This window comes from Brienomyrus brachyistius, chromosome 21 (genome assembly GCF_023856365.1).
Source record: "Brienomyrus brachyistius isolate T26 chromosome 21, BBRACH_0.4, whole genome shotgun sequence".
In the NCBI taxonomy this organism is placed as follows: domain Eukaryota; kingdom Metazoa; phylum Chordata; class Actinopteri; order Osteoglossiformes; family Mormyridae; genus Brienomyrus; species Brienomyrus brachyistius.
In genome coordinates, this window is record NC_064553.1 from 9000013 (window position 1) to 9026816 (window position 26804).

At 48.1% G+C, this 26804-nt stretch overlaps 1 protein-coding gene across 1 annotated transcript; it reads left to right on the forward strand.

Moving 5' to 3' along the window:
• The first annotated feature begins 1454 nt into the window (after positions 1 to 1454).
• LOC125716487 (uncharacterized) lies at positions 1455 to 26464 on the forward strand. Its single transcript, XM_048988814.1, has 36 exons — positions 1455 to 1556; positions 1975 to 2204; positions 3035 to 3199; positions 3510 to 3587; positions 5283 to 5654; positions 7859 to 8215; positions 8776 to 9129; positions 9347 to 9478; positions 10027 to 10176; positions 10280 to 10396; positions 10692 to 10865; positions 11370 to 11574; positions 13139 to 13296; positions 13633 to 13745; positions 13840 to 13921; positions 14464 to 14601; positions 14882 to 15044; positions 15146 to 15273; positions 15525 to 15671; positions 16792 to 16905; positions 17133 to 17261; positions 17363 to 17521; positions 17885 to 18046; positions 18254 to 18416; positions 18548 to 18735; positions 18880 to 18972; positions 19603 to 19807; positions 21349 to 21533; positions 21642 to 21739; positions 22174 to 22358; positions 22779 to 22981; positions 23141 to 23303; positions 23496 to 23605; positions 23812 to 23952; positions 24260 to 24395; positions 25569 to 26464. The coding sequence occupies exons 1-36, from the start codon at positions 1475 to 1477 to the stop codon at positions 25577 to 25579; spliced, it is 5790 nt and encodes a 1929-aa protein (XP_048844771.1). The 5' UTR covers positions 1455 to 1474; the 3' UTR covers positions 25580 to 26464.
• The last annotated feature ends 340 nt before the right edge of the window (positions 26465 to 26804 follow it).

Genomic DNA, 26804 nt, shown 5'->3' on the forward strand with positions numbered 1-26804 from the left:
CCGATCTGCTCCACACCCTGGAAGGAGACACCAGGTTCCTGGGAGGCCAAGCTGTCCTGCACCAGAAGCTGCTGCCCATCCTTCAGGACCTCCAGCTGCAGCTGTTAGCCAATGTCTCTGAGGACAGGTCAGTGACTTCATCTGTCCTGGGTAGCACCCAGGGTGGGAACTCAGGCTAATGCTGTTCATAGTTCATTGGCTTATTTCTCTCTTGCTCTGCTCCAGTTGGCCACATCCTGGCCTGGGGGTGTTACACAAAGCAGGATTTATTAGTTAGCTAGGTTAACTTATGCTAGATGTCATGATTGTCAGTAGGTATGCTCGTAAACCTAAACTCATATTGGACGAACCTGACCTCAAGCTTACGTTAACCCAGCTAAATCAGAAATCCGGCTTTGTGGAACAACCCCCTGTATAGTCTGTCAGCGGCATGCAGAGCGGTGCAAGGAGGCGGAGCTCTGCAGGCCCAGCTCAGTGGGGCTGTGGGGCACGGAGCCGGGTTCAGGATCTCCGTTAGCGGGGGTCTGCAGCACTCCCTGGCCAGCCTGGTGGCGATTCCCCAGACGCTGGGTGTGGAGGGCAGCCTAAGGCAGACGGAGCAGCTCACTGAAGGTACCTGGCTGCTTCCTCCTCCTCCTCATCATCATCGTCATCGTTGTTATTTTTGTTGTTTATTAGTTGTTTGTTATTGTTGTTGTTTGCTGTTATTTATGTTGGTAAAAGTGACTTTAATTTGAACTGATTTGCAAAACTTAGGGCATGTTTTTTGCCTGTTCAGCTGTATGTACAGTATAGTAGGTCAGTAAATGATGGGTTTCTCTTCAAAACTGAACATTGCTGAACTAAGATATGGTGTAATGAGATAAAACATCTCAGTTTTGATAAGATGGGCAGTTTCGGTGTTTCTCCTCTGTACGGCAGCATAAACAGCCGAGTACATTATTCGGGTGATCTTCAGGTCATACGTCAGTCAGCACTTCGCTGTCTTTCCTACATGTTGTGCTTGTGTTACATTTATGCCACTTTCCCACTGCACCCAAGCTCCTACTTTAAAAAAAAAAAAAACTACAGAACAGCGAAACGGAATGGATTTGCAATGCAAATTTACGCAAGCAAATGCTAATTCCACTATATCTGTTTTGCTTTCTAGCCAGTGGAGCCCATGAGCTATGACTGAGATGTGGGCCTATAACATTAGTCATGTGTTCCACCTACCAGCTTCTTAAAGGTTCTCAGAAAACTACCACAAGGGCCAGATGGCAGGAAGGTCTCAGGCGCTGCCTGCTGTGTGTTTGTTCCAGGTCAGCTGACTGTGATAGCGGGTGAGGCCGAGTACGGCCTGGAGCTGAACTGCCGGGCAGGGCCCGACTCCACAGGGCAGGGCTTGACGAGGGGAGGCGTGCCGGGGGCGGGGCCGGAATGGGAGGGGGTGTGGCTACACATGCACGCGGGGGAGCAGTCTGTGAGCGTCAACATGAGTGGCAGCAGGGGAGGGCCACAAGGGGGGGGTCTCCATGCTCTGCTGTCACACACCTCCCCCCAGCTCTCAGCCAAAGGTACAGACAGCCCCGCCCTGCCCTCCTCTACCCCACCATGCCCCGCCCCCTTATCCCTTTTAAATGAGATGCTGATTTTGCTCTCTGTCTTTACAGTTACATCATCTTTACTTTTTCTTACTCAGTCCTTTTCATTCAGTCCTTTTTAGTTGTTTTTCTTTTGTGGGATTGGTCCTACATTAAAATTATAATATAATAAAAATGAAATGCAATTAAAAACACTTAAAACTTGAAATATAAAAACATGTACTAGTAAAATTAATAATATAAAATTATTTTTAAAGAAATAGTAACATAAAGACATGTCTGATTGCTGTTTATCCTTTGTAGTATTTGAAGTGAGACTGTAGGAGCACTGTGGAGTTTCCCAGCCTTTTATCTTCATTGCTGTGAAACGTTTATGGCGTCATGGAAACAGGCATTCCGTCTGACGCGAGCGTGCAGGCGAGCTGGACCTGGACTGAGCGGACAGTGTCCATGGCAGCGGCTCTGCAGGCCGGCTCAGAGGCCCTCCAGGCGGAGTTGGATGGGATCAGGAGGGGGCACGGGCCCTCGCGATGGGAGCTGTCCTCCAGGCTGCGACACCACAGCGCCGCTCTGCTGGAGAGAGGTGTTCCTGCATCCATGAGTGCCGTTGGACACTGTGAGGTACATGTGATACTGCCCTGTCTGCCTGTGCCTAGGTTATGTTTATCCATCGTTACCATGTAAATGGCTTGAATTTGGACATCAATGTAGTGTGGCCTGTTTCATGTCCATAATGTTTTTTTTAATGATTCCTATAATTTTTCACTGCTTGATAGAGCCTTTTATCAAAAGAAATTTACAGTAAAATGTTAAGAGTAATAATAGGAAAAGCTGTAAGAGAAGGTCTGGGTGGCATGGCAGTCCGTCACAGAGCAATGGGCACACACTTCGGAGAACTTGGTGATGCCAGTCTTTGGAGTGAGAAATTACAGCCTCTGTCACCCCCCCACATACACATACCACCCATCTTTGTGGGGACCTTCCATTCATTTTTATGGGCAAAACCCAAATCCCAACAATGACAACCTTAACCCCTACCCAGCCTTAACCCTAACCATTAATGACCAAACAAAACACAAGACGGTTGACATTTAAGTTTCCCCTTTTGGGGACTAAAAAATGGCCCTCACAAAGTCAAAATAATATATAATATATGGATAACACCCGTATACACACCAGTGCCGAGTTCCAGGACCCTCACAGTGTCAGCTGACCATAGTATTCACTGTCACCATGCAATTTAATTTTTACAGCCATCAGAAATGTGCGTATGTTGTCGATTAAGAGAGGAAACTTACAGTGAGCTTCACGCTAATTAAACTTGGCTCAGCTAAACGTGGCTTCTTGCCACAATTTGCCCATGGTAGCAGAGAGGTGTGAGATTGCCTAAAGCCAGGTGTTAAACGAAGCTGTCCAGTCTAGTTTTGGATTGTGCCTTCATTCCCTGGCAGGTGGGAGCGCGTGTCGTGAGCACAGGGCTGACTGTCCTCGTGCAGGACCAAAGGAGGGGGCACCTGCACGTGGAAGTGGGAAGAACAGACAAGAATGGCAGGGTCGCCGTGTCACTGGGGCACGACGACAGGAGGCTGGATGGAGTCCTGCCAGAGTCGTTTCAGGTGACTTGGGCGCCTCTAGTGGTGTTTTTAATACATGAAAACACAAATGGAAGTATTAGTTTTCACATACTATCGTTATAAAACCAAGAGACAATAAAAGGCTTTGCAATGCCATTCGCTTCTGACTTATTTTGGGTTTCTACCTATTTTCATTTTGCATGTGTGATTTGCATGTTCCCTCTGTTTGAATTTGTTTGAGTCTGGCCCTACTTTGCCCCTGAGCCGTGGGGTTGTGTTATTGCAAGTGAAAATGGCCATGACTCCATGCCCTATCCAAATAAAACTTCTTTGGGGGGGGTTGTTTTTCCAGATGAACTGCAGTGGACACGCTGCGGCGGCTCAGCTCTCAGGCCGATGCTCTGGAGTCGTGGCGGGTTTCCCCGTCAAGGTACGAGCCTCTCTCCAGCAGGGGGTGCCGCGTCACTGCCTTAGCCTGGAGTTGAGCCTGGGGAGGCAGTTACTGAGGGCCGGGGGTTGCTACGGAGACAGGAGGAGGAAAGAGCTGACAGTCTACGCAAGCCACTCCTCCGCTGCACTGCGCTCACTGGGTGTGCCAGCTGAGGCCCAGCTACAAGCTGCTTTCGAACCTCAGACCGGCTCTTGGCGGTGCTCACTGAGTGCCTTGGCAAGTGGACGGAGGGTCCACTTTAGCGGGGAGCTGAGAATGGCCTCTGTGTTCGGGTGGAGAGGCCTGGCCTCATACACCGTCCCGGGCGGCCAACGCTTGGCTGAGACCCGTGGCACCGTCACAGTACGGCGTTGCCACGTCTCGGCCGATGTCGCTGCCACCTGGGATGGCATCACTACCAGCCTGGTAGCCCGTGCCCACTGTTGGGGGCTTAGAGTTGCATGCGTGCGGGTGCAGGAAGGGACGAGGGGGGTCCAGACCACTGCCGTGGTTCTGGGAAGGGTAGGAGAGAATGGTGCCCAGGCATCGCTGGACCTGGAGAGGAACCAGGACTCCTTGCACTCCCAAGCCAACCTCCTGGTGTTGGAGAACAGTGCGGAGCTGGACTGGACTCTGTGGCACCACTGGGTGTCTCTTCGGAAGGCTGTACCCCCGATGCTGGGTCTCCACAGCTCGGCCAGAATGGACCGGGCCTCTTTATCCGCAAAGGTCCACTTGACCTTAGCCTCTCGCTCCGCCCAGTTTGACGTCTCCGGCACGTGGAGGTCTCGCACCCATGCCCACGCCGGGTTCCGCCATAACCTGTCACAGCTCAGGGCAGTCGGCATCCCGGATGACACGAGTCTCCGCCTGGACCTCGGGCGCTGCCGAGGGAGCGCAGAGCTCACCGGGGGGAGCTGTGCAATCTCCGCTCACAGTGCCCTTTGCGGGAAGACCTGGGAGCTGAGCATCCGCCAGAGGGGCTGTCCGAAGCTGCAGGTAGAAGGTAGAGTGGAAACATGGACAAGCGGAGCTCCTGGACATGTTTCCCAGAATCCCCTTCAGAAACCTTTCATTGACACTCAGCCTGAGAAAACCTTCAATTCCGCTACCTGCTGCTAAAAGACACCTCTTCAATGAGTACTATAATCTTCTATGAGTCAAGTTATACATGGCATATAGTTTATCTACTTCATTTACGCCTCTTCTAACCGCTGATTGTGATCAGGGTCGCAGAGATTCTCGAGCCAATCCCAGGCAGCACAGGGCATAAGGCTGGAATGCGACCTCTGTGGATGTACAGTTTATTTAACAGTTTATATTTTCATAGAAAAAATTATGTTCTACATCAATGTATTAGAATTTTTTTTTTACTAGTGTTTGTACTAGTTTTTTTTAACATTCTTTTAAATGCACTACAGAATGCCAATTTTGTAGTGTGTTCCATCGCTCTGCACTGCTCAGCAATGCTTTGCCTTGCCCTGCGTTACCCTGCCTCACTCTGCATTGCTCTGCCTCACTCCGCCTCCCTCTACATTGCTCTGCCTCGCCCTGCATTGCTCTGCCTCACTTTGCATTTCTCCGCCTCGCTCTGCATTGCATCGCTCAACACGTGTGCTCTGATTGCCTAAATCCGCTGCTTTCTCTCAGCTGGTGCCCATGTTGCCACTCATCGGTCCTCCCCGCTTCCCACAGACACCCATCTCTCGCCACTTTTCAATGAACGGGTCCCTCGCCACCTCCAAGCCCAGCCTGCTTTTGGACGCCCTGCTGGAGGGGGGACCCGGGGAGAGGGGGGAGCTGAGCCTAGCGATGGAGAGCACCCCCCAGCTTCACCTGCGGGCCGCCGTCCGGCACTCACTGCCCCCACTGCGGCTGCTGGGCGTGCCCCCTCGTGGCACCCTTACCCTGTCCGCCCACTCGGGGGGGCGGCCCTCAGTGCTGCTGACAGTGGTGCTGGGGCCGTGTGAGGTCATGGCCCGGCTTGGGGCCGAACCCATTAGTGGAACGGGGGAGACTGGCTCAAGCTGGGCCGCCAACTGGACCAACCACTGCCAAGCTCTACAGGTAAGCCTTCATCACCTAGTCTGCGTGGGGTCAGCTAAGTCTTTAAGGTACCTACAGCATGCGGTGGCCGGTTATTCAAAGGTGGCTTCCAGGGAGACACCGAGTACAGCCTCCTCACTCCCAGTTTTGTATTTTTATTTATACTTTTTATTCTGAAAATAACTTTTGCATCATCATATGTAATCGTCTTTTACACGTTTTTCACCCATCTACACTTACCAGGGCTCAAGTGATGTGACATGTAAAGAGATTTGCGAACGGTGCACAGTGTCCCGGAAATCTGGCTAACTGGGTAGCAGTGAAATTAGCCGGCAAGAAGCTTTACTGCCACAACCTCGCCCCACCTAGTCGGCAAATTTTACCAACAGCATCCCTACCACGCCCCCCCCCACCCAAGCTAGCCTGCTGGCACTAGTATTGAGCACTATCTGTTCTATTATAAATGTTACCATCGTGCCATCCAGACATTATACCGCTGTATGCAGTATTTTAAAAAGCAATCGTATTCCAGTATTTCACTATAAAATTTGCTGATCTGATGAGCCTTCATAGTGATACTGCCCTAGCCTAGGCAGGTTTTCACTGGATATCCCGATTGTCTGGGATGTTTCTAAGTCTGCCTCATTACTCCCCATCTATGACCCCTGCCGTAAAAGCCCATTCATCACTGGGGCGATCGCACAGGACCACACCGACACTGATGTTGTCTCATTGGCAATGGAATCAATGGCCCCCATGGTGTTTGAGGCTTCCAGTGTGGCTGCATCCCTGAGCCCGTGGCTGGACTTCTAAGGGAAGCACACACACACACGCATACACACATACACACACCCATCTTTACGGGGACCACTCTTTCATTTCTATGGGAAAAATGCTAACGCTAACTATGCCACCCTTAACCCCTACCCAGCCCTAACCATAGCCATACGTAACCAAGCAAAATACAAGAGTTTTTGCATTTCCAGTTTTTTCATTGTAGTCACAGGTTTTTATTAAATTGAGTTTTACCTTATGGGGGAAAAGAAAATGGGTATTTATCATGTTGTGGGGATATTGTGTCCCCATAAGGTAAGGTATACCCGCTTGCGCACACACACACACACACAGGATGCAGACATGTGTACTCAGCTGTTCTGCTTCCCGCAGTGTTTGCAGTTAGAGGGAGGTATCAGGAAACGGTATCATTTCAGGAAGAAAAATAATGGGATTAACCAGCTTTCAATCCTCGTATTTAAGTCCAGATGTCACAGTTCTTTTCACGGAATGTCTGGAATCTGGGATTAACGGGATTTGTTCCATCCATCAGTCCCTGTGACTTCTGAGTGATCATTGTCTTATTGACAGGTTTCTGTCTGACAGGGAGAATTATTATAAAATGTCATCAGTTACTTAGATGCTTCTCTTAGCACAGAGTTCCTATACAGAATGGAAAGGTGTGGGGTTTGGTTTTTGGTATCGGGATCAGTGTGGAAGAAGGAAAGAAAGTGAGTATTTAGGCATTTTCAGACGATCAACAATTTTCAACAAATTGGAGTTTGAGTTGGAAGTTGGAATTAAGTCTGAATTTATTTAACATTTTTTTATTAAATTGCTGATATAAGCGGGCCAGAATGTGCATAGAACAAACATTGAAGAGCAACATCCCCTACTAAGGACTGAGAGGTCTGTGTGGTTTGCGCTCGATTAACCTTCAACAGGAAATATAAACGTAGGCTACGTTGCAGTGTAAAATGCTCACAATGGAAAAATACAGGATTTTTACCTGCTTGGCTTGCTAGTCCCAAATATTGTGACTAGTTGGCTAAAGATCCAAAATATGAATGGAAATCAAAATGTAAAGTATGTATGAAGCTGTAACATGTTGTTAGTCACATGACAGGTAGAAGCATTGGTGTCTAATCGTATCCAGTGGGGCATCCTGGCAGAGCAAGATGGTTGTCTGGGCAGTATGGAAAAATATGGAATATTAAAGAGGAAAGTGTGCAAGAAGCCTGTAAGCAGAGCCAGCGTTGTGTCCAGAGGAGGAGAAAGTAAAACTCCAGACCAAGATTTTATTTTAACCAACCAGTTGAGTATAAAGAGTCACAGTCACAGAGTACTCAACTGGTTGGTTGAAACAAAATCTTGGTCTGGAGTTTTACTTTCTGGACCTGAAATGTCCACCTCTGATTGTGTCTCAGATGGATGTGTGATCCGTGTTGCAGGATGTCGGACTCCCCGGCTCTCTGGAGCTCTCCGGCCTCGTCTTGCTCTCTCCCTGCCGGTCGGCTCTCTCCTCCAGCCTCCATGTGGACGGGGAGGCCCTGTCCCTGGAGCTGGGCCACACCTGTCAACCCTCACGCCGCTTCACCGGCGGCCTGACACACTCCTTCTCCCGGCTCCGTCGCAGGGGCCTCCCTACGGAGAGCAGGCTGGCCCTGCTGGTGCCCGGAGGCCCTGGGAAAAATGGGACTCTCCTGCTGAAGGTGGGCTCTTGTCAGATCAGAGCCAGCAGAGATTTGGGGTCTGGAGGGAAGAGCCAGTGGGTTTGGGCCACTGAGTCTGCATGTCCACTTCTGGAGGTACAAGTTTCATATTTCAGTTTTTTAATTATTTACATATATATTTTATGCAGTTGTTGTGGGGTTCAGTGCCATTTATGTACATTTTACAGCAATATCGATTAAAAGGGAATTTAGGCCCAAACCATATTATTATTACATTGTTACTATCTTATATTGCTATAATAATTTTGCAAATTTTGCAAAAGTGTTAGATTTTCCTTCCCATACTATTCAAGGTGCTTTATAGCGAAAAGCACATAAATCAAAAAATACTAGTAATACATACAAAAGAAAACATAGATCAGTGAAAGTATAAAGTTTAAACACAGTATTTTCATTAAAAATCTACTTACAGACCTTTTGCTTCATTTAACTCAGTTTTGCAAGCCAAGAGCTGCCCGTGTTTGATTTATATTGAAGGAATAATAATCTGATGTAAATAATCTCAAAATTCTGCAGTGCTGAAATTTCAATCTATACTGGTCGTCTCCCATTGTGCATGTCAGTACTGGAATTGTAAGGATAAATATAAAGATGATAACCATGGTAACCTCCGCCCCCCCCCCCTCCCCCGGCAGGGCCTCGGCCTTCCCACTCAGGCCCAGTTTAACGGCTCCCTGCTAATGGACGGCTGCGCAGTGGAGGCGCAGCTGGAGGCGCAGATGGAGGGCCAGCATGCGTCCCTTGAGCTGCATGCGCAGTGCCACCCGGGGTTGCGCATTGAGGGCGTGCTGCAGCACAGCCTACCCGCCCTGGGGTCCCTGCCACAGCTCGGCCGGCTGCTGGTGGTTGCGACAGCAGCCCCGATGCGCTACGATGCTCAGCTAGCCCTGCGGCTGGACCTCTGCGCCCTGGCCGTCTCCGGGGGCCTGCGGAGAGGCAGCCGGCTAGAGGGTTTGATGTTACTGCAGAACAACTGCACGATCCTGAGGGTATGGCCCTCCCCAGCGTCCTGAACCGGCTCTGTCCCACCATGAGGCCCAAAACCCAGAAATGCTCACACATCTTTCAAAGCACATTCCTCATGGTGTAAACAATACGCAGGCTTCAGACTTGCAATTCCTAGTCACTTAAGCATCACTGAAAGGTCACTTTAGCCATGAAAGTTCTAACAGAAATGATGAGGAAGACACTCTGCTTCTCCCATAGGAGCTGGGCACTCCATCCAGGCTCGAAGGATCCGGATCTTTGGCCATTAGCAAGGAGATCACAGACTCGCATCTGTCCCTGGCCGCAGATGACAGGAAATTGCAGGCTCTTCTGACTACCAAAGCAGCTGGGGTATTGTGGTCCCTCCATTCTCACATTTCCTATGACTGCGTTGCCTCAGGATTAGAGATTATCAGCAGTTACCAAATTGGCATCATTATTGTTATGAAAACAGCATCTGGCGTGATACTCGCGCTTTCAGAATCTCACACCCACGCAAGAAATCTTACAGCAAATCTATTACTCCGTTATAAACCTAAAATTAGCTCCATCAGAAGCGCTACAGTAGTTTACAAACCCTACAGGTTTTACTAGGTAATAAAACTGTTACATAAATGTAAATGTGTGTGTGTGTGTGTGTGTGTGTGTGTGTGTGTGTGCGCAGACTCGAATTGAAAATCCCATGCCAGCCTGCAGTCGGCAACTCTATAAACACAGAAAGTATGCAAATGGAATTAAATGTATAAATGCACAAGGTTCAGTTCTGACATGCTGTTACAAATGACTGTCCTTAAATTGAATAATCAGTAGATAAAGTGGCTTCAGCTAGCATTTAGTGTTATTGAAATGGAATGGATCCATGGGGGCTATAGATGCAATGTTTCTGTTTCTTGTTCTAGACCAAGCTGGACGTTCTGGCCCAGCTTAACCACTCCATGCCCCTCTTACTGGTTGCTGGGGTCCCTCCCACTACAAAGCTGTCTTTTAACTCCGACAGAGGTCGTGATTCCTACCACAAGACTCTCAGCTGCATCTTAGGCAGCCAACAGGTAGGGGGCAGTGTTGTGTGTTTCGGAGACACCATTTTACGCAGCAGGTTATGTTGCCTTGTTATCAGAACACACTGACATGCAACTGCTTGGATCCCTGCAGATCACTGAAGATCTGAGTATTGAGAAGACCGAGGAAGGGGTCAGACTGATGTACTGCTTCAATCACTCTGTGGGCTCCCTGAAGGACTTTGGGATACCCAAGAACAACAGCATTCAGGTTCTCCTCACTCACAGGAGTTTTACTAACAACAAGAAAATAACAGAATTGTTCTGAGGGCAGAATGAAAAAAGATTCAAATCTCAATTAGATCTTGTTCCTACCTTCCTTCCTTGCTTGCACCCACCTCCCCTACAGTCTGATTAGTTCTCTCTCTGAACAAATCATTTTTCACTCTGCCCTTACATTTTTGTGTAAATAAAACTACCAAGAGTATTCTCTGTTTTTTCTTTCCCTCTTTTTGTCGACCTGAATCAGCATCGCTGTACTTTGTTCTTTCTGCTTATAACCTCAGGCCAAGTTGGGCTTCGGGGAGGTGAGGAGCTTATCGGTGCTCTCTCAACTTGGAGCAGAACTCGCCAGCCTGGGGGCAGAGCTGAAGGACACATCTGAAGGCACCAAAGTGACAGGATCGCTGCAGCACAGCTGGCCCTGGTTGGAGAAGCGAGGCCTTCCCAAGGTTGTGGAGGTATGTGGCAAGACAGCCTTGAAGAATCTATAGCCATGGAGCTGCATGCCGCATAAATATGTAGAGGACACTTGGTCCTGGTGATAGGAGGTGTCTTTTAACTTCTGAGACTTGGCTGGGAACTTTATGTGATGTCACTAAGTGGCAGATTCATCTCGCTCCTCATTGGTTAATTTTTTGGCTCCAGTAGGTCTAGACTAAGCAGTGACTGATGTAACACAGAAGACTTAACCCATACTGACGTTGGAAACCTTATTTGTCCAGTTATTACTTAACTGGATGTTCTAAAATGTAACTTTTTGCTAATAGTGGCAGCATGGTGGACAAAATATTTGAAGGGTGTGAGTTGGACTTTGGTTGGGTAAAGAGGCAAAGAAGATCAGCTTATGAGTAAATAATAGTAATGATTATGATTTAGACATTTCAATTAGCACCTGCTTAGCCCATATCAAAATCATCATTTCAATGTGAATCTCCAGTGCGACTCTTTGCTGCCCCCTGTAGGCACTGTGCTCTGTGCAGGGGCACTTCCCCCAGCTGCAGTCCAGGGTGCACCTCTCTGTGGATGGGGAGAAGCTGTTGGTCTCTGCACTGAATGTCAGCTTGTCCAGGGGCCGCCTGGGCCTGCTGTTCTCCCTTGCTGCCCCCCGGGAGCTTCTGCCAGGGCTTCCCCACAACCTGGGCATGGCCCTCACCGCACACCACCAAGGTAATTCCAGCACATGGAACATGTTGTAGCATAGCTGATGTCATGTGAGCTGGTGGATGTCACCTGATGGATGTGAGCTGGTGGATGGGAGCTGGTGGATGTGACCTGATGGATGTGAGCTGTAGGATGTCAGCTGGTGAGTGTGAACTGGAGGATGTGAGCTGGTGGATGTGAGCTGATGGATGGGAGCTGGAGGATGTGAACTGAAGGATGTGAGCTGGTGGATGTGAGCTGATAGATGGGAGCTGGTAGATCTGAGCTGGAGGATGTGAGCTGGTGGATGTGAGCTGATGGATGGGAGCTGGTAGATCTGAGCTGGAGGATGTGAGCTGGTGGATGGGAGCTGGAGGATGTGAACCAGAGGATGGGAGCTGGTAGATCTGAGCTGAAGGATATGAGCTGGTGGATGTGAGCTGGTGGATGGGAACTGGTAGATCTGAGCTGGTGGATGTGAGCTGGAGGATGTGAACTGGAGGATGTGAGCTGGATGATGGGAGCTGGAGGATGTGAACTGGAGCATGTAAGCTGGTGGATGTAGCCTGAAGGATGTGAGCTGGTGGATGGGAGCTGGAGGAGATGAACTGGAGGATGTGAGCTGGTGGATGTGAGCTGATGGATGGGAGCTGGTAGATCTGAGCTGGTGGATGTGAGCTGGTGGATGTGAGCTGGAGGATGTGAGCTGGATGATGGGAGCTGGAGGATGTGAACTGGAGCATGTAAGCTGGTGGATGTGAGCTGAAGGATGTGAGCTGGTGGATGTGAGCTGGAGGAGATGAACTGGAGGATGTGAGCTGGTGGATGTGAGCTGATGGATGGGAGCTGGTAGATCTGAGCTGGTGGATGTGAGCTGGTGGATGTGAGCTGGAGGATGCACCATAGTATTTTACAATAAGCAGGCCCTTCAGTGGCAAGTCAATTTTTTTTATTATTATTATTTAGTTATTTATTTTGATGTTTCTTTGTCTTTTTTATTTATCTCTTTATTTTTATGTAATTTATTTATTTTATTTATTGACTATTTTATTTATTTGCTGTTTGTCCTATAGATAGAAGCATTAAAAAGGAGATGGTGGACTAGTAAAATCTATATTTAATTCTTACAAGGCATAAAATAAGCACTATTGTTGTGTGACTGCTGTTAAGGCTAAAGGGACATTTGAACACTTCCAAAGAAGGTCTTCTAATGGGAAAATACTGCAGTCAGCTTCTCCTGGCAAACTTTCCCGCTCCATCTTGCCCTGCAGTAAATTACTTAAGGATTTTTTCCAACACTACGCCTGCTGGCAGAGTCTGACAATTCACACCTTTATAACTTACATTATAAAAGTTACAAAAGCCTGCCATATAGTAATACACTTTATGTGTTTCCATCCATCCATGCATCTTCCATCCATCTATCCATCCATCCATCCTCTATCCACTTATCCTGGATCCTGGTCTGAGTTCCCGTGAGCCTGCCCCCTGGAGCCTATCCCAGGCAGTACAGGGCACAAGGGTAGGGTACACCCTGGATGAGATGGTATAAGTGGTTAACGCCTCTAAACGGCAACCTCCTCCCCCCCAGGCAGTCAGAAGCAGGTGTCTGCGGATGTTTACTGCGACAGCACGCGAGTCCGTGTTGCCGGGGAGATGGCCGGCTGGGGGACGGGAGGACGCGAGGCCAGGGCTGCTGTCCTCCATATCGGCGAGGGGGGAGACACACCCACCACCCCCATGCTTCAGGTGATATGAACTCTGGGACTTTGTATAAACAGAGTGTCAGACTTGAAAGTAATAATTAATAATAGTGGTAATTACTGATACATACTATGTGCGTATGAATGCGTGCTGTCTGCATTTGTTCTGTCTGCGCATGTATGTATGCATGCAGCCTGCATATCTGTCTGCACTATGTGCGTATGAATGCGTGCTGTCTGCATTTGTGCTGTCTGCGCATGTATGTATGCATGCAGCCTGCATATGTGTCTGCACTATGTGCGTATGAATGCGTGCTGTCTGCGTGTGTATGCGTTCTATCTGCATATGTATGCGTTCCATCTGCGTATGTATGCTGTGCAGGTGGAGGCCTGGGGGAGGCTCACTGACTCTCAGCTGCGTTGCTCTCTGGCTGTAAACCCCAAGACTAACTCCTCGCTGGCTTTCACGGCACACGGACATGACATGTCCTCCAGGTAATCGATGACGGACTGGACGATTCTGCAAAAGAAAGCTCTCGATCTCAATTCAGCAGCTTTTTTTTCTGCCATTTTGAATCCTTTGCTCCAGGAAGGAACTGAACATCAGGATGCAGCAGAACATGCCTGCGCTGCAGGATCACCTGCCCTCACAGCTGGAAGCCAAAGCTCAGGTGCTATAATAAAAAAAAATCACAGAACTAGTTAGTTTCCACTTTTTGATGGAAGACTTTTGGTCTCCCTTCTCCTTTGTTCCTAGGAATTTGACTTGCACAAAAATGTTGTGAGAGCAGAATGAAGAATAATTGGTTCAGAAAGATAACCAATCAGATTGCAGAGGAGTTGGGTCCTAGCAAATGGAGGATGCAGGACCACGACATCTGATTGGTTGGTCCCACTTCCTCTAGTTGCTTGGACCCACCTCCTCTATAATCTGATTGGTTATCTCACTGAACCAGTCATGTTTCTTTCTGCCCACAGAATCTTTTTCTGCCAGCAAATCTACCATGAGCTTCACATGCTTAACAAGCTGGGCAAACCAAAACTCAGCCACTCATATAATGCACATTCTAAGGCCATATCAGCTGCATTTTAAGACTCTGTTTTGCACTCATTGGTCTGATTACTGATGACAAAAACAGAAGAATCTGTGTCCAGAGAAAGCGGGAAAGCAGTGAACCAGGACCCTGGTTGTTTCTGATCTGTCTCCAACCAGCTGAATCACAGCGGTGTTAGCATGCAGGGCCTGGCTGAGGTGCGAGCAGGCAGCTCGGAGCTCCGTGCCGTAGGCCAGCTAGCGCTCTCAGGGCCCGGATGGAGCCAGGCGCTGGAGCTGAACCATTCGTTTGCACAGGTGCGCTATCCACCATCCCTGCATTTTCTCACAAAACTCCCCTTCTTGCCATGGTAGCAGTGTATACAGGGGCGGAGTCACAGGAGCACTGGCCCCTAGCTCAGTGTTGATTAGCCCTCTGAGTGCCCCCTCCCCAGTCACTAACCAATTCAAAAGATACCATTGGATGATGATAATATTGGCCCATTTGCATGAATTATGGTTCCTCTTATGCCCCCTCACCTTAAAAAAACCCTAAAATCGCCCCAGCCTATGCTGAACAGGTCATCTTTGCCTGCAGCTGAGTTCCATACCCAGAAATATGGCGGTGAGGATGACGTATAAGGGTGGAAACTGGACAGGAAGTCTGCAACAGGAAGTTGTGTGGGGAGGTCACATGATCGGAGTCTTGGGAGAGTATGCCACACCCACTGAACACATGAGGGGTGTCCATCAACTGCAAGGTAAGGATGGAAGCCTGCAGATGAACAACAGCTTAATGGAGTAGGAACTAAATAAACCTACAGACCACAGGTAAACCAGAATGTTTATTGTCGCTTCTCAGTTCAGGTGTCCACCAGCTTTCCTTTCCTGCCTCATGAGTGCGGTCTGGATGTTCGGTTAGATAGCTCAGTCCATCGACAACTGGACAGCGTCCTGCTGGAGTGCACGGGACAGGAAAGAAATGAAAAGGTGAAAGACAATTCTAGTGGATGTTTGCATAGATGTCCTCCTTTGGTTCAAACGAATTTGTGAGGCATGTGCATGTGAGTCTTGTTGAAACCACAGTGCCTTCCATTTTATCTCTGTTCAGTCTATTGTTCTCGTTAGTTCAGAGCTGTTCATATATCAGTGGAAACGATATATTGTGGGTGGGTTGTATTTTTCATGGGTTTTATGACCTTTTAAATAGCGTTTTGAAGGTCATCGAAGTCTGTCCACAGGTGAGGCTGCTGTGCTCGTGGAGCAGGGAAGAGGAGCTCTGGGAGGGTACCGTGGACATGAGGCAGCCCTTTACTCAGGCCCTGTCGCACCTCCATCTTCACACGCTCTCGCAGAGCCTCGCCCATAGACAGGGGAGCAGCCACCAGGTATCACATCCGGCCCAGAAACACGTGTCCACCCCTAAGAGACCCACCCAATCAAAAACCATTCTCAAGACACATGACTGTAACCCTGATGCAAAAGTCATATTCATCTATTTAAAGCATTCTACCTCTGTGTCCATTGTACTGCTCCAGAAAAAAACACTGAGACCACAGCAGAATTTTCAGTTTCACTCATTTCTCAATGTATGCATATGCGTCTGTGTAAAATATACAATCTCCATCCTGGCTCTTCCCTGCTTCTCATTGATGAAGGGCTTCTTCCTTGCTTTATGGGTCTTCTGTCCTGCTTCTAGGAGCCTGATATGAACAGTGCACTTCACACCACTTTATACTTCCCATTCTTTTGAAGGTCACTTGAGGTCATCCTCTAATTTATGAGGCACTGCCAGATAAGTTAACTGTCATCTCTGGCATTAATTACTTCTGCCCTCTACTTGGCTGGTTTCTGGTCATTCCCAGTGTCTCCTGCTTCAACTTGTTCTTCTCTACTGTTGTCTTAGAAACTTTGAGCCTGTAAGCAGCCTGCCTTGCAGCGTAGCCTTCGGCCAGCAGAACTAGGACTAAACCAGGATTTATAAAAGCAGATTTAAAAAAAAAAATAGACTGGTCTCTTAATCTTTTCCAGAGCTGTAAATGTACATATGGAGTGTTTGTCTACAGATGTGCAGAGTTGGGTAATTCAGTTCCAGAGAGTAAAAGTCCAGACTGGGATTTAGTTTCAACCAACCAGCTGAGTACTCTGTGACTCTTTATTTCTTTGATTCTTTATTTCTGTGACTCTTATGCTGGTTGGTTGAAACACAATCTTGGTCTGGACTTTTACTCTCTGAACCTGAATTACTCAAATCTGCAGAGGTGTTATATATTATTTGTTTATCATTATTTGTGTTTTTTTTTCTTGCTTTTTTGCACTAGTCTGTCAGGAAGCCAGCAAGTAAGAGTTGCATTGTACTATGCCAGCTAGTCAATAAAACTCTGAAACTTTCGAAATTTAAGAAAAACTGTATAACCTAATGTCAGTGCTTGGATGCCCTGGAGAAGCTTGGCAAAGGGCATTATGGGTATCGGGCATAACCGCGTGTGCTCTCTGCGGTGCCTCTAGGCCCAGGTCTCCTGGAATGAAGGACGACCTCTGAATGCAACACTGACCGTGAGCAGACACTTGCATGGAAGCTCCAGCAGAGGGCAGGCTTGCCTATTGCTGTCACCAGGCCAGGTACCTCATTTCTGTAGAACTTCTATTTTTTTTAGGTCAACTTGATGCACAAAAACTATATACAATGCAATATGATTTATTCCATAACTTGCTATGCAAATTTAAAATGAAAACCCATTGGCAGGTACTATATTTTCATGCTTATGTCATCCTTGCTTTATTGTTTTCTTGCTGTAAAGATCATTCCTTTCCAGCAGTTAGAACTCATTCGAATTCCTGCGTTTCAGATGCAGGCAGTGCTCCCCCTGGTGGACATCGAAGGATGTGTCAGCATGGCCAGGGAAGGCAGCTCTTACTCCCAGGCAGCAGAGTTGAAATGGGCTGACAAGCGGATCACGCAGGCTATGAAGTACCAGGTGATTCCCTCTTCTGCAGTACTTAAAAAAGTATGACTTGGTAGGTTGGATTCAGGTCATATAAATAAAATGTTTTATTTTATTTGTGTGTGTTCGTGCAGAGAGGAGCGAAGGGCGTACATACACTGCAGCTGGAGGGTGGTGCCGAGAACGTGTCCCCCCTGCCCTGTTCGTCCCACACCTTCCTTGCCCAGGTCCACACTAATGGCCAAGATCAGCTGGAGCACCACCTGCTCCTGGGTCTGTGTCCCCCACACCCAGTGAGTCCTATGTAATCATGGTCACCTGACTTCCAAACCTCCAATCTGGGGTGTTTCTCAGCAGGTGTACTCTTGCTAACTTGCAAATTTGGGACTCAGGGAATTGTGGTGTTGTTCTCGTTAACCAGGATGCAGTCGATGCATCCTTTACCATCCTTCGTACTTCTGCGCTTGTGTACTGGAACTGTATTTCGGCAATGGAAGATGACATCATGCTGGTATATGAGGACACAAGAATGGTCAATAAGCATATTGAAAAATACCCCTTTTCATTCCCGCCCACAGATATCCCAGAATGCAATGCAACCCCTACTTCCTCAATTCAGTGAACCATGTTTTTGTGCATCCCTGTGTCTGTCTCAGGCGTGGACCGTGTCCGGATACCACCGTATCAGCACAGGCAGGCAGCTGCTCTACACCCAGACCCGCCTGTCTGTATCCGGCCAGCCGTGGCACAGCAGCCTGACCCTGGTCCTCACCAACGACTCCATCCCTCACCGCAACAACCTCTCCCTGCACACCGAGGTGAGATTACCAAGCTTCGCACTTTGGACTGCATGCAGATAGGCCCTCAGAGCGTGCACAGCCAGCAGAATGAACCGTCTGCGTGCGTGTGCTTGAATTTCTGTCTTAATCTGTGCATGTATGTATGTCAAGATACCTGAATGCATGTCTCTCTGTGCATCTATGTATAGGCCTGTGTTCATTGACGTTTGTGCACGTGTGCTACAGCTGCAGCTGGGTGACGGAGCTCTCGAGCTGGGAGGCAGTGTATTCTCATCTCGCCGGGGTGCAGGTCTTCTCATGCAAGCCAGACTGGACCGCAGTGACCGCCTCTGGCTGCAGGGGGCACTAGAGGGAAGATGCTTGCAGACTGCTGCGGGGTTCAGTGATGGTAAGAAATGCTGGAGTAAGCTCATGTACTGATTTAACAAGCAGGTTTTAGGTACTGAAAATGTATCGCCCATTTTATTTGTAACAGTCGTAATGTTTTTCGTCTGCATGTGTCCACACTTGCGCATAAAGGAGCGTCATTAGACGATGAATTGACCATAGCACTGTGTCTGGAGGGGAGACGACGTTCGACACTGGAGGTGCACAGGAGAGAGGGCGTGGCCAAGCGGAGTAGGCTGGCGTCTTTTTCTGTGAGGGCAGCCAATCAGAGCTTGACAATTGGCGTGCAAGGCTGCGCAGAGAGCCTACAGGAGGCAGAGGTAAGGCTGATGAGATTCTGTGTCTTGAGTTCATTTCTGTTGACATCTATTGACCGTGCAAATATTAATAGATCCTCATCACCAATGTGTCTGACGTGTAACAATGAAGGGCCCTTTCCGAATGGTCATATAACGTGTGCCTAGGCCAGAGTACGAGTCCTGGGGTCCCACATAAAGAACAAGCTGCTGGAAAAAATAAGGATCCTACAGCGCCTCCTAGTGGAATTCAGGCACCAGGTACAGGATTATTCATTTTTCCATCCTTCAATCTTCTAAATGCTTATCGAGATCTGAGAGCAGGATTTCTGAGCTATGATTAATTGATTAAATATTGATTTAATCCCATTTATTTCTGCATGAAGTTGTCAACTAGTTCCACAGGTCCTCAGCCGTCTCAGAATGGTTCAGGTTTGCTTATTTTACTCACAGTAGTTTCCTTCCTGAAAATGGCTTCCTTCTCTTTGACAATCCTGTATAAATATGTTGATCTGTCACTGAGTGGTTTCCCTAGCTGTGGAGTTTGCCTGTCCTTCCAACACTCATATTAGCCTCCTCTGGACCTACTGGTTCCCTCACATAGTGAAAATACTTGCAGTTTAATTGGATGGTATCCAAGGCTGAATCCAGCCCCACAGGCCGAAATCCAGGGCTGAATTTTAACCCTAGTTCATTAGGGTTGGTATCTGTAAATGATGTGAGCTCTACAGTGTCTGTATTTCTCAGGCAGGTCCTAGATTTAAAAGAATTTTGTGTGTTCTAACTGATTCCATTTATTCAGTATTGTATAGTTACCAAGGCAGAATGAAGCAGGTGCATTGTGGGTAGGATTACGAGAAACTAATTGGGATCTATTCTTTCCTCCTGTAGTCCCGGGACAGCGTGCTGCTTCAGGAAATGAGTGAGCGGCCCCTCCGTGTGACCCAGAGGGCCGAGGCTCTGCTCATGCAGGGGCCCGGGGGGGTCTGGGGGGCCTGGAGGAGGGGTCTCTTACGCCATTCCCTCACCGACGCTGTGCCACGCTACCTGGGCATGCTGAACCGAGCGTCCCTGCAGATCCAGCAGGAGCTGAAGAGTAAGGCACTGCTGGGAGGCCTGGAGGGCCACAGCTGGGATGGGAGCATGCATCACGAGACCTGGGGGGGCGGTAACCAGAGCAACCATCGGTACATAAGGGGGGGTGGTAACCAGGGCAACCATCGGTACATAAGGGGGGGTGGTATCCAGGGCAACCATTGCTAGATCGGGGGTGGTAACCAGGGCAACCATCGGTACATAAGGGGAGGGCGGTAACCAGGGCAACCATTGCTAGATCGGGGGTGGTAACCAGGGCAACCATATACTATACAAATCCAGGAAATTTTGTGGAGGCAAATTATATTACATTTAAAAGATAAATGTCAGGAAGGAATAAGGTACGTGCAACGTAGGTGGGGCGACACAGTGGTGCAGTGGTTAGCACTGTTGCCTCATACCTCTGGGGCCAGGGTTGAGTCCATCTGGGAGGAGAACCTGGGGCAGGATATGCTGGAGTGACTATATAAGCTGGCCTGGAAAAGCCTTGGTGTCCCCCTGAAGGAGCGGGAGGAGGTGACTGGGGGAGACGTCTGACCATCTCTGCTTAGACTGCTGCCCCTGCAGCCTGGCCCCGGATAAGTGATGGCGAATGAATGAATTAATGAATGAATGAACGGATGAGCAGTGGTTAACACTGTTGCCTCACACCTCTGGGACCCGGGTTCGAGTCTCCACCTGGGTCACGTGTGTGGAGTTTGCATGATCTCCCCATGTCGTCGTGGGGTTTCCTCCAGGTACTCTGGTTTCCTCCCACAGTCCAAAAACATGCTGAGGTTAACTGGAGTTATCAAATTGTGCATAGCTATGCATGTGTGAGTGAATGGTGTGTGAGTGTGCCCTGCGATGGGCTGGCCCCCCATCCTGGGTTGTTCCCCGCCTTGTGCCCTGCGATGGGCTGGTGCCCCATCCTGGGTTGTTCCCCGCCTTGTGCCCTGCGATGGGCTGGCCCCCCATCCTGGGTTGTTCCCTGCCTTGTGCCCTGCGATGGGCTGGTGCCCCATCCTGGGTTGTTCCCCGCCTTGTGCCCTGCGATGGGCTGGCCCCCCATCCTGGGTTGTTCCCCGCCTTGTGCCCTGCGATGGGCTGGTGCCCCATCCTGGGTTGTTCCCCGCCTTGTGCCCTGCGATGGGCTGGCCCCCCATCCTGGGTTGTTCCCTGCCTTGTGCCCTGCGATGGGCTGGTGCCCCATCCTGGGCTGTTCCCTGCCTTGCACCCATAGTCTCTGGAATAGGCTCCCGCGACCCTGAATAGGACAAGCAGTTACAGAAAATGGGTGGTCAATGTATGTGTACCTTTTTCGTTTCTGACTCTGTGTTGTTTGTCTTTCATTTGGAAATCACACTTTTCAGCTCATCATACTGTTGAACAATTTGTGTTGCTTCTCTTTGCACCTCAGTTTAAGGGTTTAAAATGAAAAGCTGTTAATGACAAGTGTGCCTCAATATAAGCCGAACGTTGAAGGAGCATTCTGTGCTTAGCAGGAAGTCGAGTGCCTAAAACAGGAAGCTACTTTCCTCCTTGGTGTTTGTCTTGTCACAGGGCCACTGGCCACCCTGGCTGGGGCCTACCAGGATGTGACGGGCCGTCGATTCGACACGGCCTGGAGAGATGGAGCGGCTCTCTGGGCACGGAGACTGGTGGAGGTTCTGCCTGCAGTTCTGGAGGAGCACCACCAGAGGGCGACGAAGGCCGTACTGAGCACGCTCACCTCCATCCTGGACATTGTAAGATGGTGTCGTGAAGAAGAACGTCCCTGCACGGTCCCTGGATGATAATGGAGGAACAATGAGCTCTCTTTGATCCTCCTCTCTTTGTATACATGTGCCCACCAGGCAAGTCAGCAGACAGCTTTGTGGGTAGAATCCAGGCTGGCAGCAGCATTGGCTGGGCTCAGAAGACAGCTGGCCTCGCTTTACAAGCTGTCACACAGGTACTCTACTGGATCTCCCTACTGGGTCTCTCTACTAGATATCTCTACTGGATCTGTTATCCATGCCAGTTGACTGTCGAATAAGATTGTTCTTCCAATAAGAGTTCTTGAAGCAGGTGGTCAAAAGGAGGGGGGGTGGACTCTGAAGGGCATTTTTGTACCATTGGGGGTACATTAATGCTGTTTGTATCTTTGAGTCCATTTCTATACCTTAAAATGTACAATTACCAGCAGCTATAGGGAACAATTGTCAGACCCTTGAAGGTTGACAAGCAAAAGGTACAAATTTTGTTTTTTCTGACAATGGGCACCGCAACCTCGGCACATGTGTGGTTAATTATGTAATTATACAGGTGACAAACCTGAATAACACCACTAATCTCAGCTGACTAACATATGCGTCTGTGTGTGTGTGTGTGTGTCGGCTGTTCCAGCCACTGTGAGGTGACGCTTCAGGTGCCGCTGCCCAGGGTGACCTGGTCCGACGTCGGGGAGGCTGGACTGGTGGAGTTCCTTCTGGAGGAGTGGCTTCTGAGACCCGTGGTGGCCCTGACCTCCCTGCAACCTACCGCCGAACTGTATCGGCTCAAGAGGAAGATGATAGAGAGCCCCTTCGGCCGTGAGTCACCCTTCATTGCGCGATTGGGCCAGCAGGTGGCATGGCAGCTAAGGACACAAGACTGAAATACAGTGGTTTCAGACTCAAGTCTCTAGATGGTCTTCTTTTGTACCTTTGGCCAGAATAGATCAAATTCTAGGATGCCAGCCGACCTGTGTTGCTATGTGTGAGTAGTACTTACCGTTCGTATGAATAATAAAGTGGTCTTATCCAGGGTACCTGGCAGAACATCACATCATCTCCTTCCCATGTTAACCATCCCTAGATGTGGACATGCATTGGACATATTGCAAGACTTTGCCGAGTTGTGAAATCATCCCGGCGGCCATCATCTTACTAATCTCTACTACCCTAGAGAGATTCGAGGCTTTTCTCTTCTTTCCAACTTGCCCCCATAAACCTCTCTCTGCTGCTCCCCAGACCAGGCTCTGCTGGTGTCAGATCAGTTTGCGGTGTCCTTCAACGGCCGCCTGTACGAGTTGCCCCCTCGCTGCGCGCTGCTGCTGGCCCGTGATGCAGCTCGTGGTGCCTTCACTGTGTTGCTGAGCCCAAATGGAGGCCCACAGCGCAGTCTTCTGCTGGAAATGAGCAACGTCACTGTCAGCATTCCGTCCAGTGGACAGGTAACTCTCACAGCCCAATCAATGAATGTGCCTTTGTTTCCAAATTTTAAATGAATGATCCCTGGTACAATAAATAGCTACTTCTGATATTTTGTAACCCTAATGGATTTAGGTATATTACTGTACCTCAGAAGAGAGAGATTAATTTATCCTTCGTAGGTGCATATCAACTGCCGCGTGACAGACAAATCGATCACGGACAATGGCGTGACAGTCAGAAGAGACTCCAACCTTGTTGAAGTATCCAATCAGGAGGGAGCAGTGGTGTCATGTGACCTGTCACATGGTGTTTGCAGTTTGACTCTCAACAGCTGGCACCATGGTAAAACTTCCCTCAGCTGTGAAACTGGAATTCTGATCTCTGGCTCTCTGTTACTCTGCCATACCGTTTATGGGAGCACAAAAGTGGTTTGCCACATCGCAGTTATGCGAAACAAATGCTAATATTGTGCGTTTCCAGTGCAGGTCTGTTGCTTCTGGAATAGCTGGGTGGTACATGTTTATGTTCATGCAGGCACTTCTGTGGGTCTCCTGGGGACCAATGACAATGAAGCAGGAAATGACCTCACTCTTCCCGATGGATCTCAAGCAGAAAGTGAGGAGCAGTTCATCCAGAGCTGGCAGGTAGGGTATGGCACAGGTGGAACCAGTGGTGGTGTGCATCATGACTAAAACCACACATTTGCATGGCGCCCCCTGTTGGCCACTACAGTAAATATTAAATATTCCCGTTCCACATTTAGGAGATTAGGGCCCTGAAGTGACTTTTGAGAAACAACAAACTCGCCCCCGGCTGTAACATGACGTGTGTATGTGCGCTTTGCCTGCAGGTACGCCCTCAGTGTCGCAGTGACCCTGGGAAGATGGGGTCCTGCTCCAACACCACCAATGCTAAGCTGGCCCCCAGCCTCCCTGGCTGTGCCTCGCTGTTCTCATCCTCCGACTCCCCCCTAAGTGCCTGCTTCAGAGTGGTACGTCCCGCTGCTTCACACCTTAAAGAAACAGTTCATCCCAAAACTTTAGTATCTCTCCATCTTTTTTTCAGATTTAGGGTGAACTGCCCCTTTAAGCAGCACCTGTTTCACTCTACGACTGTGCAGTATTATAGAACCAATCAGGCCCATAATTCAGTCATTAAGCACAATTGTAGTTGTTTAACTATTAGCTCTCCTTAGGGTGGCCCAGATCGCTTTCAGCCCCTGCCTCCGTCTGTGTGGAGCTTGTGTGTTTTCAAAGGGTATTCCAGTCTCTTGTTAACTCTTCTTACTCCCTGCTCAGGTGGATCCGCTGCAGTTCCTGGCTGTATGTGACAGGAGCCGCTGTAACCAGGACAGGGCCCCCTGCAGGCTGGCAGCTGCATTTGTCCATCTCTGCCACCGTAACTACGTGCCTTTGGAGCTTCCAGAGGAATGTGGTCAGTATTTCCCTTTTCATACCTTTACAGCTGAAAGGGCCACTGTGTATTCTGGTTTTCGCTGCAACTCCCTAATTAGATTACTAATTAGAGGACTGATTAGTTGAAGTCTTCACACCTGGGTTTGAAAAGCTGACTAAAGGTTATCATAAAAACCTGCAGACACACTGGCCCTTTGAGGGTGAGATTACCTCACTCCTGCTTTACAATCGAGTCATCGACTACTTATCCTTGAGGAGAAATAATTTGACACACAAATATACATACTGTATGTAAATGTATATGAAAACCCTTTATTAATCCATCAAGAATGATTATTAATAGGAGGTTTTAAGAAACACTAATTTTCTAACTAACAGCTTAAAACCCCCATAGAACACATTCCACTAATCTCTACAAGAGAAAGGTTTGTTTCCTCCAGCTCTCCAGTTTCCCCCCACAATCCAAAGACATGCTGAGGCTAATTGGACTTGCTAAATTGCCCATAGGTGCGCATGTGAGAGTGAATGGTGTGTGAGTGTGCCCTGCGATGGGCTGGCCCCTCGTCCTAGGTTGTTCCCTGCCTCGTGCCCATAGCTTCCGGGATAGGCTCCAGACCCCCCACAACCCAGTAGGATAAGTGGTTTGGAAAATGGATGGATGGATGGAGAAAGGTTTGTTAAGGGGCATAGGGTCTGATAAAGGGCCATCAGCTCCAACTGTTGCTGTCCAGTTTCTGCATCACTGCTCGTGTTCATCCCATGCAAACAACAAAATTACATTCTTTACACCATTCCCCTGTTGGCATGTTAAAGACATTCGTTGTAAACAATGGTAGCTCATTTGGTGCCACTAGGGTTTTGGGTTGAATCCCACCCTAGCTCTGAGTAGCATTCACATGCCCTCCCCATATTTTTTTTGTGTTTTCTCCTACTCTCTAAGAATATATGGACTGATGTCTAAATTATGCAACTCCAACGATAAACTGGCATCCCATCCCATGACTGCAGGATAACCACAGGCCTGCACTGAATAAGCAGTTATGAACTGTGCCTTATGAACAGTTATGAACTGTGCCTTATGAACAGTTATGAACCCCTGGAAGAATACCGTACCTCGTATTATTGCAGCTGCTGTTCTCATTTTCAGTTTTTGTTCAGCTACCTAACAAGAAGCTCCTTCCTTTGTTCCCAGTGAATACATAAGTGGGTGGAGTCACCAGAAGTGGTGACACATAAGCAACCTGAGGATGAAACCCGGCCAGAATGCCTGCGCGGCGTGAGCATGCTGACCCCAGATCAGTCGCTAAAGTCACACACCGACACACAACAGGGCCTGTGACCACAGAGGAATGTATATGCAAGCATGAGTATCTGTGCCTCTTTAATGTCTCCTCATTCAACTGTGAAATCGTCTTATGAAGTCTGTCAAGCAGTGTACACGATATGTGTATATCTTCCCATTCACACTGTAAGCATGTGCCTGTAAATGATTTATAAAACCAAGTTAAACCCTTAAATCTATCCCTTTCTAATATATTTTGCTGATCAGGTGATCCTTTAAATGAATGGCTATGAAATATTTTAACATGTCACATTAACTAAAAAAAAAAAAAAATCATTGAAATCTTAATTTTTTTATACTTTTGTGAAGCCTTTTTGTTAAAAATGAAAATGTTACCGATTCTGATTTTACATAAGTTGGTGTGACTTTTTTTTTTTTTTAGCGTTTATGTAATAGGGCACAACACTTGTGATGTCATACTCAGACTACCTGTCAGTTAACATTCTTGTGAACTGGAATGTTTTTCTGGTGGTTCGTATCCACTCAGACCCCAGAAATTAAAACGTACTTGACTAAATCCACATTGAGGAGAGTTTATATTCACAACATTTTAACATGTTAAGGCTTTAAGATGACGTCTCTGTTTCACCATCTTAATATTACTCTTGTGTATATATATTAAAAAGCGGAACATAATGTTTTGTTTTTCTTTTCAATAAAAGTGACGTATGTACTTATTTATGCGCCAGACACTTAATTGTGTGACCAATGTAATGCAACTTATTCATTAATCAAAATGCACATTTGTAAATAGTCTGGTTTTAAAGACGCAGTAGTAAATTTCAGAGAAACATTAGCAGGATCACAGACTTTCAAAGACAAAAAAAACAAAATCGTTCGTTTTCATTTTTAAGTATCAGATAAAATGTCTAGCTTAAGGTCCCACCCCTTAGCGGGATGCCAGTCCATTAAGTGGGTGCTGATATGCACATATTAGGGAAACAATAGCAATGTCAGTTTGCCAAGCAATATGTTTTTGGGGGTGTGTGAGGAAACCGAACATGTTAACACGTTAACATATTTTGTAGTTCTTTTAAATTTGCTTATTGATCAATAAACTTCTGACCATTATAAATCAACCGCTTG